Here is a 16,126-nt window from a genome sequence, read left to right on the forward strand (position 1 = left end):
GAATAGACTCATTTTTTTAATAATTTTTTTAAAGAAAAACCGATGTTTAATGTATACATGAAACTTAAACATAAAAGCTAAAAATGTTTACATAAGGAGGGTCCAATTCTGACAAGTACAGAAAGACTTGTCATCCGTGGCACCAAATTGCACAAGAAAAAAAAAAAAAAAAAAAAAAAACAAACAGAAAATTGAGTTTGATGAAGCCTTTGTAAAATACTGCATCACTAGCTTTCTCCTCTTCTCCTCTGTTGCTTATCACAGTATTACCTAAATGTCTGGGTCAGCCAGATTTATATTAAAAAGCTATGGTAGAGATAAAAATGCAAGTGAGACTTCTGTTTTCTTTATCATACTCACTCTTCCCAATCTCCACCCACCCCTTCCTTTTGTCCTTTATCCAAACATTTCAGCTTCTAGATCAAATGAGCCAGGAACTCTGCCAACAGCTTTTATTCATTACATAAGGAAATTTCATTCCTAGGGCATCACTCATCTCAGTTACCAATTGAAATATGGGCCTATGAAGAAACATATTCTTAGGAAATGTATGTATTACATAGTATTACTTAAATTTTGAAGATGTGAGACTCCAGACTAAACCTAGTACATCTGATTTCTAATTTCATCAGATTCTTTAATGGCATTTAAGATGAAGACTTATTTTGAGAACAAGGAAAAAGTTTGTAGAATCTAACAGAGCTGTTTCACCCTACAGATTTTGAAGAAATTTGTGGAGGGAAGAAGAAAGTGAGTGGAAGGAACTAACTCTTCTATCAGATAAGTAGCCTCCGGTGCCACAGATCTGGCTATATATTACAAGGGTGCCCAATTAGCATCTGCTGTGCATCAGCTGCAGTATTAGTCCATGTTGAAGAAGGAGAAATAATATGAAGGTGAGAAAATAAAAACGTTCAAAGCCTAGAACCATGGTGTCCTGGTTTTGGTTGGGATAGATAATTTTGTTCCTAGTAGCTGGTACAGTGCTGTGTTTTGGAATTAGGATGAGAATAATGTTGATAACACACTGATGTTTAGCTGTTGCTGAGCAGTGGTTACACTAAGTCAAGAATTTTTCAGCTTCTCATGCCCTGCCAGAGAGAAGGCAGGAGGGGCAGAAGAAGTTGGGAGGGGACACAACCAGGAACAGCTGACCCAAACTGGACAAAGGAATACTCCATACCATATGACATCATGCCCAGTATATAAACTGGGGTGAGTTGGCCTGGAGGGGCAGATCGCTGCTCGGGGACTGGCTGAGCATTGGGCAGCAGACCCAGGTCTCTCAGCCTTTGCTCGTAGGGGAGATGCTCCAGTCCCCTCATCATCTTTGTAGCCCTCTGCTGGACTCTCTCCAGTAGTTCCCTGTCCCTTTTGGCCTTCTGGGCCACAGGACACATTACTGGCTCATGGTCCACTTGCTCTCCACCACGACTCCCAGGTCCTTCTCTGTGGAGCTGCTCCTCAGCAGGTTGACCCCCAGCCTGTACTGGTGCATGGAGTTATTCCTCCCCAGGTGCAGGACCCTACACTTGTCGCTATTGAACCTCATTAGGTTCCTCTCCACCCAACTCTCCAGCCTGTCCAGGTCTCACTGAATGGCAGCACAGCCTTCCGGTGTGTCAGCCACTCCTCCCAGTTTTGTGTCATCAGCAAACTTGCTGAGGATGCGCTCTGTTCCTTCATCCAGGACATTGACCAATACGTTGAATAAAACTGAACCTAGTACTGACCCCTGGGGAACACCACTAGTTACAGGCCTCCAGCTGGACTCTGCGCTGCTGATCACAACCCTCTGAGCTCTGTCCTTCAGACAGTTCTCAATCCACCTCACTGCCCACTCATCTATCCCACACTTCCTAAGCTTCCCTATGAGGATGTGATGGGAGACAGTGTCAAAAGCCTTGCTGAAGTCGAGGTAGACAACACGCACTGCTTTCCCCTCATCCATTCAGCCAGTCATGCCTTAATAGAAGGCCATCAGGTTGATCAGGCATGATTTCCCCTTAGTGGATCCATGCTGACTATTCCTGATAATCTTCTTTTCCTCCATATATCAATTTAGAGATAACAGCCAGAATGATATGTTATTATTACTATTAGAATATTATATATTATTACTATATTACATCATCATCATCATCATCATCATCATCATCATCATCATCATCATCATCATTATTATTATTATTATTATTATTGTTTGTTTGTTTGTTTCAATTCTTAAACTGTGCTTATCTCAACCCACAAGTTTTACTTGTTTTCAATTCTCCTCCCCACCCCACCGGGCAGGGAGGGGAGGAGTGAGTGAGCACTGCGTGGTGCTTAGTTGCCAGCTGGGGTTAAACGTAGGGGAAAACAACTTGGGGGCCCTGGTGGACAGCAGGATGACCATGAGCCAGCAATGTGCCCTCGTGGACAAGAAGGCCAAGGGCACCCTGGGGTCTATTAGAAGGGGTGTGGTCAGTAGGTCGAGAGAGGTTCTCCTCCCCCTCTACTCTGCCCTGGTGAGACCACATCTAGAATGGTGTGTCCAGTTCTGGGCCCCTCAGTTCAAGAAGAACAGGGAACTGCTTGAAAGAGTCCAGCGCAGAGCCACAAAGGTGATTAAGGGTGTGGAACATCTCCCTTATGAGGAAAGGCTGAGGGAGCTGGGTCTCTTTAGCCTGGAGGAGACTGAGGGGTGACCTCATCAATGTTTGTAAATACGTAAAGGGCGAGTGTCAGGAGGATGGAGCCAGGCTCTTCTCGGTGATGGCAAATGACAGAACAAGGGGCAACGAGTGCAAGCTGGAGCATAGGATGTTTCACATCACATAAGGAAAAACTTTTTCACTGTGAGGGTGACAGAGCACTGGAACAGGCTGCCCAGAGAGGTTGTGGAGTCTCCTTCTCTGGAGACATTCAAAACCTGCCTGGACACGTTCCTGTGTGACCTACTCTAGATGGTCCTGCTCTGGCAGGGGGGTTGGACTAGATGATCTTCCGAGGTCCCTTCCAACCCCTAACATTCTGTGATTCTGTGAAACCATGACACATGGAAAATCTAAAGAGAATTTGACAAGTCAGAAGGTAAAATTTAAGTCAATGTAAGCTGTTTTTGAAAATTATTAGAGTGATTCTTCAGGGGTTTGTTTTGGGGTTTTTTCTTTGGTTGTGGTTTTGCTTTTTTTTTTTACGTTGATTACCACAACTGAACAAATAAATGTAGGAATGCTTATTTATAAAATTAAGATTTAACCCAAAATTTCCACCTGGAGAACTGATTCAAATATAAAAATAATTATCCCAGCCTCCTCCTAATTCTCACCACCAAAAGGTTAAGTTCTGTTAGTCATGGTAGATTTAACTGCCAGCCTGTTTCTCTCTTTTTGAAGCTCTGTAATATAAACTAGGATGAAAACAAACTTATCATTGTGAAACCTGCTTTTGTGAAACTACTGCTATTTTCTGAATTGAATAAACAAATATTATAACAAAACAAGTAAAAAGGTAACAACTTCTCTGACTTTAGACCTTTTGTGTTCTTTGCCAGGAACAGAGGTGCTGAAAGCATAAGTTTCACGTCTCATAAAACAACAAAATATGTTTTGACGGAATTTTTTTGTTGAGGGAGGATATTTCTTTTAAAAGAGACCTATTTAATGACCTTTTGAGATAAGTGGTGATAATTTAATCAAATTAAGTAAGGTTAAGATAGGGATGAACTATAAATAGATCCCCTGAATGTCTCGTAAAACCTCAACAAGAAATAAAAAGCAAAATTAACTTTTGTAATTAAGAAATTTAAACCAACAGAAATTGATCATTTGGCTTCAATCAGAAAACTTTATTTGAAAATCATGGAAAATAAATGAAGGTGATAAAAACAGTGGTGTTCTTCCTTTTTTTTTTTCCCTTGCTCCCAGAATGTAGTTAGAAGACTCCCAAGAACACAGAAACCAGCATTACATTAGATGTACAGTGACTGCTACTCTTGTGAAAGATGGATCAAAACCAAACAGTGGCAATGGCTTTCGGCAACAGTACCACTTCAGAACTAGTTTTGTTTTACAAGCACCTATAGTCAAAGAAGTATGCCTATATCACATCCGTAAGTGGCACCAACTCAGTGCAGTGGTGTCTTCTGACCAGACCAATGTTCTTCAGTAGCTTCAGAACAGTGATTGCTGCTGTTATATCTCATACCTGTACTCTAGCTGTTCCAATATTTAAGTACAGGTATTTGATATCCACATAGATAACTACCAACAGCAAGTGCCTACTGTTACAAAGACATGATAGTCCTTTTCCTGAAGCCCACAGATACAACCACAAGAAATACTCCCTCCCAGGGAAATCCTCCCAGATGAAGCTAACAATGACCATCTCAGCTTGAAACGCTAGGACTGAATAAGAAAAATCAAAGACTTGACTTATATAAATACATGCACCCAGGAAAAGAAATAGCCTTATTCTGTGTTTGCCTAAGTGAAATCATTCACAATTACTAATTATAAGCTGTAAAGACATTATATTCAAACTATATTTCCACAAAAATCACCAACAGCCAGCACTGAACTAGCAGTATTTTCTTTTCTCTCTCCGAGTCTTTGTTAATTCAACTTGGGAGATATTATAAACCTATCTTCCCGCAGGGAATGGAAAAAGTTACTACAAGTACTCTTCACAGAACATACTATAAAACACAGGAGGGAGGAGACAGAATAAGTTAACATCATGATAACTACAGTATTTTCTTCTCATTTACATGGAGAATAGAAAGAGAACTTCACTGAAAAAATTAAGATTCATTAATGTAAAAGTAAAGCCAAACTATTATAGCTATGGAAATTCAAAAATAGCTCTGTATCTCCCAGTGAAATTTTGCCAAAGAAAATACCACTGATTTTTTTTTTTTTTTTTAAACTAAATCACTTTTTTAAAGAAAGAAAATCCCAAATCATTCCAACAGTAGTATTCCAACAATCAGGCCTTCCACATCCATGGATATGTCCACTAAAAGTCCATTGAAAGACAGCACTTGTACTTTTCTCCCAGTCTGGATTCTCTTCACATTTAGAAAGAATCAGCTGGTATTATTTCAGGAAAGAACAAAAAACAAATAAACAAACAAAAAAAAGTGATAACAAAACAGAACTCACCACAACTCCAAACTGCTCCGGCTCTGACAGATTATTATACTCGCTCTTAAACTTGGACAATGCATTCAATTGTTCTTGTTCAGGAAGGTGTTTTATTAAATTCTATCAAGAAAAACAAAATAGGCTTAAAAATCTTAGATTCTATATCGCTGCATATGCATCACTACCATACACTCCAAAGACAACACTCCTCCCTGAAGACGGTAGAATGTAAATAGGCAACACACAAATTAATGTAATTGAGAGTGTAAAAAGCAAGTGATTCAATACTGCTAGCTAGCATCTTTTGCTGATTCTACAAACATTTCTGTAGTCTTTTTTAAACACTATTTTTAAAGACAGAATATGCTTGATAGCGTTCTGTTCACATACTGCCCAAGAAGCACATAAAACCAGAATTTCAAGCGTAACATCCATCTAAAAGATGGCAAGAATTATTAATGCTAGACAAAAAATATTTTGCAAATGGATAATTTATTTTCCAGTATTTCAGAACAAAAGCTTAAACCCATTACATACCACTTAGCCCATAAACTTGACAAAAGTAGGAATTCAGAGGTGGGACTCGGCTTCAGCTGAATTCCACAGTCCATATGAGGAGCTTGGACACTTACACAAGTGAATGTCTTGTGAACACAGGTAAGGGAATCTAAATATGACACCTCCATCTGATCATCTGAAGAATCCTCAGACTCCCTGGAGCTTCCCAAACACTTAAGACATTTATATTTATGTATAAACACTTACATTTAGGCACCTGAATCCCACTCTAATTACAATCAGGTAGGTTGGCTAAAAATGGCTGTTCTGAGGTTCTGAAAGTAGCGAGCTTCTCAAACATTTAATTATGGTATATAATTTGAGTCAGTAGCTCAGTTCTGTCCCTTCCCAAGATGACTAATATAACTACTAGGCAATAGTCAAGAGTCCCTCTAGCCTGCTCTCTTTCTCAACTTACAACACTTGTGTTCCTGGTTACAGAGTGGCTAAGCTTCCATCATTGCAAGAAAACAAGAGAAAGATTGTGTTCTTTCTTAAAACACTCCCTGCTCTACTGGTAAGATCACTCTTCTGAACTGAAATAAATATTCAATTCTTTTAACACTGAAACAGGTCTACCAAACACAGCTATCCACTACCTACTACCATATTTCAAGAAAGGAACAGAAAGACTAACTCTAGCATTTGCCCATTACTCAATGGAAGAGTCAGACATTTCAGTTAAGTCAAAATCTGATTTATTACTCTGCAAAACAATAGCTTTGATGATAGACAATCAACAGAAAAGAATATACTTAAGTTAGTGAACAGGATCTCCATCTGAAAGTCTTAAAAAAAACCAGCTTAATTTTATCCACAAAAGATGCTAATTTCTTCTTCTACAGGAAATTCAGCCAGTTAGGATATAGAAATTATCTCTCTGGGGCCAGAAAAACAACGAGTCATAGCTATGCTTTGCTTAACATACTTCCCTAATTTAAGAAGAAAGGATTCAACTCTTTAACTAGTACCCCCAAAATACCCCTAAACGGGTAGCCAACTCAGTGGCTCTATGCTGCCTTCAGAACCTGTATTAGCTAGTTCAAAGCTAGCTCCAGGTGTGTTTATTCAAGTTACAACAGCACCTTTGGATCACATATAGATATTCCTCTTATGAAAGAGTGAAAATACTAGACTTGTAACTAAGAACAGATGTGTCCAAAGTGTTAAAGTTTTTTAAAAGCAGCTTGAATATTTTGTTTAATACTACTTCTGTTAATTTTTTATAACTCTTCTAGTGCAAAAATAGTTACTCTTTTAAGAACCAAAACCCTGCTTTGATTCTAAGGACTAGAATAAGTAATTTGTTTTAAAATATTTTGACATATTCAAAATAAGGATCAAGTAGTTTATCAAGAAAGTAAAGTCAGCAAATAAGAAAAGCTAGATTTACAAGCAAAGGTCTAAATAAACTAAAGGAAAAGTAAATGACAGTTAAGGAGTAGACTGCTTCAACAGAGTGTCCACGCTCAATTAAGGATTTCGGTAGGAAAAAAAAGAACTATTAAAATGCAAGAATGATGATGCGTAAAATAATAATGCAAACTTAAATTTTATGGAGCTTGATTTCGATATGGTCAGATTGACTTTCAGCATGAAGAATTTATGACAGTAGTCATATATATTATGAAGTAGTCATATACCATTATTACATTTGGAAAATATTTTTGTAAAAAAGACTACATTTATTAACTATGGATGAAGATGTCCAGCACTAAATCAGTAACATCAAGCAAAAATGAAAGGGCACAAAGTCTAAAAACACACATTTTAAATTACAAATTCATAACCCACTTATTTCTTGTCTTGATACATAACTTGATACAAACAAATATTTCTTGTCTTGATACACACCTCTAAATATACAATTCCTTAATCTTCACTGAGATTAAAATGATAGTTTTACGCCAAAATAATTTTCACATATAGAAAAACTGACCACAAAACTTTCAAAAAAGAGAAACAGTCAAGTGTTGTATTAATATTTTCAATATTGAGCATCAGAAAAAAAATGAAGAAGCAGCTGATATCAAAGCAGCTTTATGGTGTTCAGATAAAGCTTTTGAACTGCTAAAGATGAAACACATTTTGAATATCAGAGAATAAGTTGGAGAAAGAATTTTGATTAAGTCACAAGAAACATTCCAATAATTAGTCAATGACTATTTGGATTACAATATGACTTTCGGAGTTTTTATGTCTTTCAGAACTAGATTTAATTTCTAAACGGGGGCAGGGAAGACAAGGGGGGAGAGAGGGGGAGGGAGAGAGAAAGGATACATTCTACTTTTTAAGCATAACAAAAGTAGGATTTCCAAATTTCCAACTTCAGAAACTGTCACATTAGTATGCACTGAACAATATTTAAAGCTAGAAACAAAAAAACTGATGAAGGCAAGAAATTTCTAGAAAGAAAAAGTATTTAAGGTCTCTTATATAAATAAACAAAAATAGCCATATGCTTGCAAACTTCCGTATGCTTTTCTTCTTCTCAGAATCATGAAATACACAGGACTACATTTTCATAGCATGGCCATAACCCGTACTTGTGAAGGTTTATAAAGGAAGAAATAGAGACATACAGCTGGATATTTATTTAGTAACCTAAGCATATGTGAAGGTGGATAACATATTTTTAAAGCAATGAGGCACATTATTCTACCACTTCCAAAGGAAGACAGGTGTCTTAAACGCTTTTTTGAATTTAAGCTTAGGTGGTCCCCTTTTCAAAGTTATTACAGGGTTTTTTTACCTAGAAGCAAGAAACTTGGATGAAACCATTTGATAAAAATGATTTACTTGCAAAGTAAATTTGGAGCCTAAGTTCTGCTGAATTTTCTGTTTGATTTAGGCCTGCAAGTGTTTAATCGCTTTGCAAAAAAACCGCAATCTATACTCTTGAACTGTTTATATGCTTAAAAAAACCCCAATATGTGGGACCTGTCATCCTCTAACACTATGCCTTGTTACATATATGACTCTGTTCACACAGAGCATTATCACTTCTATTCTACTACACTGACTTTCACTCAATTACAGCAGCTGCTAACATCACTGTCCTCTTGTAGGACATTATTCCTCACCTCACATTTGGCTCTTCAACTTCTCTTATCCTTTTCTTAAATAAAATTGTTCCTCCCCTCCAAAAGCAAACACAAAAAGACTCAAATGCTGTCAAAAATACTTTAGACTCAAATTTAATGCCAAGAACGATATAGAGAAGTTACTGGATACACTGACTTTCAATATACTCTACTGTCAATACCAATTAAAAGAGCCACAAGATTGTCAGCATAGTGTCAAAAAAGTACCTCCTATTATTGTTAACCATGCCTGTTGCATAGAGAATAAAGTGGGGCTATGTTGTGTTAGCTGTTTTAAATACACAGAAAAGTAGGCATTCTTTATCCCAAGGTATGTACCACCAAAATGGAAATCATAATCAAGAGAACAAATTAAAAAGAAAAAAGAAGTTAAAAATTCTCAATGAAAGTAAAGTTTTTCTTCTTAGTTTAACATAACTGATGGAATACTTCCCACAAGTTCATGTAAAAGTATGCCATTAATTAACTACCCATTAACAGTTTCATGATCTTTTTCCCTAGAGCCTAGATGCAAAAAAATGTTTTGCCTTCTTTAAATATGTATAGAAATTATCAAGATGTTACGTTTTTCACAATTTTGATGTGAAATACTTATTTCATATATACAGGTTGCTTCACGATATTGTTGAAGACAATTTCATTAACAAGCTTAATTTTCAGAGGAAGCATGGACGATCTGAGACAGAGTTGAAGCTGAATGTAACAGCCTAACATATTCCATCTCTCAGCTTTTCATGTTATTTTAGAGAATTTCTACTATTATTCCAAATAAAATAAAAGATATACATCATGCTGCTTCTAAGCATGAAGAAAACTTTGAAAAAGAAGAGATCTAAGTGCAAACTAGAAAAAATAAACAGCTTAGAGGTGTAAACTGCTCTGTTCATCCTAATAACATAAAGTAATAGTTTCAGTGACAGTATTAATGATACCACTGAATGCAATAGAGAGAATTAAACAATGATTATATATACTGTCACTGGAGATGACGGCTCATGTTTGTTCCTTCAAATATTTCTTAAGAGAAACATCTCATTCTTCAATGAAGAAAGCAAAGTGGTGTCCAAACACCTCAAAAGAGTTTAAAGATCTTTGAAATCCAAGTGACAAGAAATGAGGGCCAAACTGCATCCAGGAAGAAAAGGAGTATGCTGAACATTGTACAGCCTCCTTAGTAGGGCCTTAATTTGACATTACAATACGGTAGAAATTTATCTGGCAAGCAAAGCAAACCAATATAAATTTCCATTGGTTTGACCTCTGAATACAAATTGCTGCATGCTGCATGACTGTGGTGGTTTTGCCTGGGATAAAGTTAATTTTCTTCACAGTAGTTACTATGTGGCTGTGTTTTGGATTTGTGCTGAAAAGACTGTTGATAGCACAAGGATGTTTTTGTTACTGCTGAGCAGTGCTTACACAGAGACAAGGCCGCATCTACTCCTCACACCACCCCACCAGCGAGTGGGCTGGAAGTGCACAAGGAGTTGGGAGGGGACACAGCTGGGTCAGCTGATCCCAACGGACCAAAGGGATATTCCATAGCACATGACATCAGCACATAAAGCTGCAGGAATGTGGTGGTTCGGTAGCAGGGAAAGGGGCTACAGAGGTGGCTCCTTTAAGAGGTTTCCAGAAGCTCCCCAGCTCCAATTTTGGACCCACCTCTGGCCAAGGCCAGGCCAATTAGCGCCTCTGTGAATAACTATTTAAGAGTGAAAGAATCTGTTGGGCGAGTTCTATGTTCATGGTTCTTTGTTGGTGAGCAGAGGAGAGGAGGGGGATGTGAGAGAAACAGCCCTGCGGACACCCAGGTCAGTGAGGAAGGAGAAGGGGAGGTGTGCTGGAGCAGAGATTCCCCTGCGGCCCATGGTGGGGTGGCGGCTGAGCCCCTGCAGCCCCTGGAGATCAGCGGTGGCCCAGAGGTTGGCCTGCAGCCCGCGGAGGGCCCCAGGCCGGAGGAGCAGGGACCGGGCCCGAGGCAGCCGTGACTCCGAGGCAGCCCACGCTGGAGCCGCCCGTCGGTGGGAGGGCGGCAGCCCCGGGAGGGACCCGCGCTGGGGCGGTTCTGGGGAGCTGCGGCCCCGCGGGAAGGACTCCCGTTGGAGCAGTGGGTGAAGGGCTGTCTGCCGTGAGAGGGACCCCCCGGTGGGGCAGGGGAGGGCTGCGAGGGCCCCTCTCCCTGAGGAGGAAGGAGCAGCAGAGACACCTTGTGCCGGACGGACTGTAACCCCCATTCCCTGCCCCCTGTGCTGCTGGGAGGGAAGAGGGAGCAGAGCTGAGCCCGGGAAGACCAGAGGGGTGGGGGGAAGGTGTGTTGTGTTTCAAATACAATTGTATCTCTCATTATCCTTGATGGTGGTGGTTGTTCATGAAATTGATGTTGTTATCCCCAAGTTGAGTCTGTATTTTGCCCGTGACCATAACTGTTGAGTGAGCCCTCCTTGTCCTTTGTCTCGACCCTGGAGCCTTTTGGTTGTATTTTCTCCTCCCCATCCATCAGGGAACGGGGTAGGATGAGCGAGTGGCTGCGGTGTGCTGTGTTGCTGGCTGGGTGGGCTCAAACCACAACAGGGAAGAAGGAGGAAGGGGGGGACAATCTGTTCTTGCCTTCCCAAATAACTATTACTGGTGGAGCCTTGCTTTCCTGGAGATGGCTGAACACTGGCCTGCCAAGAGGAAGTGATGTATGAATTCCTTGTTTTGCTTTGCTGTGCTCACAGCTTTTGCTTTACCTATTAAACTGTCTTTATCTCAGCCCACAAGTTTTCTCAGTCTTACTTTTCCTATTTTTTCCCAAATCTCCGTCGGGAGGAGTGAGCAAGTGGCTGTATGGTGCTTACTTGCCAGCTGGGGTTAAACAATGACAATGACTCTATCCATTAACTGTATTTATTTCTTCAACAATCAACATTCCTGCAAAAAGCTTATGTTTGTGAAAAATCTAACTGTCTTTCCTGAATGTTTCACTAGGGACTGGTACCCATCTCTCTAACAAACTTTCAGGTATGCTATGGAGATCTGCTATCTAAATCCTCTGTAACTGAAACTTAAGCCACATTACGAGTAGATTGATAAAAATTATGATTTGACATTTATAAGCCACAATAGCAATAATTTGAAATTCATCACAGCATGTAGAAGTCCTGTCCAAAAGACAGACAACCTTTGTCTAAAGTCGTATTTTTGCAAATCTAATGGATGCCCATCAAGATGACTGGGGAACAAGGCACACAATACACATGGAGAGGTTAAGAGAAGTGGTTTGTTGAACTCCAAGAAAAAAACGCATCAGGGGAACTTAATGTGGTCTTGAGGTACCCAACTGGAGGGTAAAGAGAAGATTCAATTAGGTTCCTCTTGAAGGTGTGCAGCAGGAGGGAAAGGTCACAAGTTCATAGAACCATAAAACAGTTTGGGTTGGAAGGGACCTTTAAAGCTCATCTAGTCCAACTCCCCTGCAGTGAGCAAGGACATCTTTAGCTAGATCAGGTTGCTCAAAGACCTGTCCAACCTGACCTTGAATGTTTCCAGGGATATAGGGCTTCTACCACCTCTCTAGGCATCCTGCTCCAGTGTCTCACCACCCTCATTGTAAAAAATTTCTTCCTTATATCTTGTTCAAATCTACACCCTTTTAGTCTAAAACCATTACTTCTTGTCCTGTCGCAACAAGCCCTGCTAAAAAGACTGCCCCCATCTTTCTAATAAGCCCCCATTAAGTACTGGAAAGAGGCAATAAGGTCTCCTCAGAGCCTTCTCTTCTCCAGGACAAATAATCTCAACTCTCTCACCCTGTCCTCACAGGAGAGGTGCTCCCTAGTCATCTTCATGGCCCTCCTCGGAACTCACTCGAACAGGTCCATGTCTTTCCAGTACTGAGGGCTCCAGAGCCATACAGAGAGTGACAGCGGCGTGGTGGCACTGGGTGTGGAGCGTCCCTGTAACATTGTCCAGGTAGGGTCTCACCAGAGCAGAGTAGAGGGGCAGAATCACCTCCCTCGACCTGCTGGACATGCTGATTTTGATCCAGTCCAGGACACGGTTGCCTTCTGAGTTGTGGGCGCACACTGCTGGCTCATGTACAGCTTTTCATCCATCAGTACCCCCAAGTCCTTCTCGACAGTGCTGCTCACAATCCCTTCATCCCCCAGACTGTATTGATACCAGAGGTTGCCCTGACACAAGTGCAGGACCTTGCACTTGGGCTTCTTGAATCTCATAAGGTTCACACAGGCCCACTGCTCAAGCATGTCTGGGTCCCTCTGGGTGGCATCCTGTCCCTCAGCCATGTCAACCGCACCAATCAGCTTGGTGTCATTGGAAAATCTGATGAGGGTTGTAAGAGACTAAAAAGAAAAATCAATTTGTCTATATGTATGCCTCAACGTTGGTGACAGCCCCTTCTGACTGCAAGACTTCGCTACCACAGCAACAGCCTCCTCCCTGCCCCAAGAAGAACAGACCACAACAAGTGCACACCATACCTGACTCCAAGCACATAGTCCATGACCCACTGAGCATGCCCTAGACCCAGAATTGGAGGCTCTGACCCTTTGGAAAATTCCAGGACAGTACTGGGCATGCTCCCCACCAGCAGGTGCAAGGCGTGGACATGTAAACTAATTCCAAATATGGAGCGAGACACCACTATAAAAGACAGAAGCTGTGAAGAACAGGGGCTGGCCCTCTCTCTCACATTTTGCTATGGACAGACCCCTTCACCGCTGGACATCAAAGACACAAAGACCCTAAAGACTCATCGGATCAACAGGACGCTGAAGAACCATGGTAGCTATCTGGCGACTGTCTCTTTTTCTCTCTCTCTACTCTCCCTTTCTCTTTCTATCTCTCTCTTCTTCTTCACATGAACATTGGTTGTTCAATAAATCAAGTTAGCACTTGACTTCATATGAGTCTTTGTTCTGTTTCCAAGAATCACAAACCTGAGTCACAATAAAACACCTAATTGAGCATCACTCAGGAGTTAAGCTCAGCCGCCCCTAGCCACCCAGGATTACCTGAGGTCGATTAGAAAGCAAGGGGATTTAACTTCTGCCAAATTGTTCCACCATTAGATCAGATCATGACAAGGGTGCACTCGACCCCACCTTCGATGTCATTGATGAAGGTATTAAAGAGCACTGGTTCCAGTACAGCCCCCTGACGGATGCCACTCGTCACCGATCTCCTTCTGGACATCGAGCCATTGACCACTACCCTCTGCATGCGATCACTCAACAATTCCTCACCCACCAAACAGTCCACCCATCAAATCCATACGTCGCAAATTTAGAGAGAAGGATGCTGTAGGGGACCCTGTCAAAGGCTTTCCAGAAGTCCAGGGAGATGACAGAGGTGAGGCTGACGGGGTTCTCCTTTCTACCCTTTATAAAAATGGGTGCAATATTTCCCTTTTTCCAGTCACCAGGGACTTCACCTGACTGCCATGACTGTTCAAATATAACGGAGAGTGGCTTGGTGACTACATCAGCCAATTCCCTCAGCACTCTGGGATGCATCTCACCAGGTTCCCTAGACTTATGTATGTTCAGGTTTGTCAGGTGGTCACAAATCTGATCTTCTCTTACAGTGGGAGGGACTTTGCACCTCCAGTCCCTGCCTTAAGGTCCATCCACTCGAGATGTGTGAGAAGAGGTTGCCAGTGAAGACTGAGGCAAAAAAGTTGTTGAGTACCTCAGCCTCCTCCTCGTCCACGGTAACCGGTTTGCCAGTCATGTTCATTTGGGGGGGTACGCTTTTTTTACCTTCCTTTTCTGGTTGACACACCTGTAGAAGCCCTTCTTCTTATTCTTTGCATCCCTTGCCAAGTTCAGCTCCAGCCGCACCTTGGCCTTCCTGACCCCATCCCTATACAACCGGGCAGTGTCCCTATACTCTTCCCAGGATACCTGTCCCTGTTTCCATGGCCTGTGCATTTCCTTCTTGCCTTTTAGTTTGACCAGCAGGTCTTGACTCAACCACGCCAGTGTCTTGCCTTGCTCTCCTGACTTCTAACACCAGGGGATCGAGAGCTCCTGCAGTCTATGGAAAGTGTCCTTAAAGATCTGCCAGCTCTGTTCTGCTCTCTTCTCCCTGAGGGCAGTTTCCCACTGGGTCCCATTGACTAACTCCATGAAGAGCTGGAAGTTTGCTTTCCCAAAATTCAGGGTCCTGACTTTACTCTTTGTCTGACCCATGTCTGTCAGGACTGTGAACTCCACCAGTGCATGATCACTGCAGCCCAGGCTGCCTTCAATCTTGACATCACTGATTAGCTCACTTGCACTGGTGATCATCAGGTCCAGTATGGCATCCCCTCTGGTAGGGCTGTCTGTTACCTGGCTTAAGAATTTATCCTCAATACATTCCGGGAGTCTCTTGGATTGCCTACAGCTCACCCTGCTACTTTTCCAGCAGATGTCAGGGTCGTTGAATTCCCCTAGCAGAAGGATAGCCTGCAAGTGTGAAGCCTCCTGTAGCTGGAGTAAGAAGCCTTTGTCCATAGGCTCCTCTTGATCGGGCAGCCTGTAGTAGACCCCAACCAAAGGTTCCTTTTTTTGCCTTTGTCTTTTACTCATAAGCTTTCAATCTGCTTGTGGCTATTCTTCAGAGACGGGTCTCCACAATCTATCCATTTCTTGATGTAGAGGGCAACGCCGCTGCCCCTCCTTCCTCACCTGTCCCTTCTGAACAGCCTGTAGCCATCCACAGCCACGCTCCAGTCATGCGATTCACCCCACCAAGTTTCAGTAATGGCAACCAGGTTGTAGCTTGCTAGCAGCATGGTGGCCTCCAGCTCCTCCTGTTTATTGCCCAAGCTGCCTGCATTAGTGTAGAGGCACTTCAGCTGGGCTGTCGGCCGTGTCACATTCTTAGAGGAACACCCCTTAATTAATTTAAGTTGCAACAATGAAAATTCCAGTTAGATAAACAAGAAAAGCTTTTTCACCATGAGGGTAGTTCAACACTGGAAAAAGTGTCTAGAAAGGCTATGGAATCTCCATCCTTGAAGATATTAAAAATGTCATGGGAAAAGGCTCTGAGCAACCTGCTCTAGTTTACCTGGCGTTGAGCAGGGGCTTGGATCAAATGATCTCCAGACATCTCTTCCAAATTATCTTTTCCACTAGTTCTATAATGAAGCAATTGAATTAAATTATGAAATTCTTCAACTTATCAACCCTTAAATAACACTGTGCATGGAAGAACACGAGGAACTTCCAGTTTCTTTTGTCTCCACACAGAATCATACTGATTTTGTGCTTTGAATGAAATAATACAGAAAGTGAAAACACTATCCAATTAAACTCTAGGGAAGAAGAGTGGTCACTGTGC

The 16,126-nt window shown here is 41.6% G+C and overlaps 1 protein-coding gene across 2 annotated transcripts in view; it reads right to left on the minus strand.

Moving 5' to 3' along the window:
- DIAPH3 (diaphanous related formin 3) overlaps positions 1-16,126 on the minus strand; it is a 272,276-nt gene that overhangs the window by 129,666 nt on the left and 126,484 nt on the right. For both annotated transcript variants that reach the window (XM_086481984.1, XM_086481982.1), the window contains exon 20: positions 5,145-5,246. In XM_086481984.1, the coding sequence (XP_086338110.1) occupies positions 5,145-5,246 (102 nt within the window). The remainder of the gene's footprint in view (positions 1-5,144; positions 5,247-16,126) is intronic.

Source organism: Leptosomus discolor, chromosome 1 (assembly GCF_034619465.1).
Source record: "Leptosomus discolor isolate bLepDis1 chromosome 1, bLepDis1.hap2, whole genome shotgun sequence".
Classification (NCBI taxonomy): domain Eukaryota; kingdom Metazoa; phylum Chordata; class Aves; order Leptosomiformes; family Leptosomidae; genus Leptosomus; species Leptosomus discolor.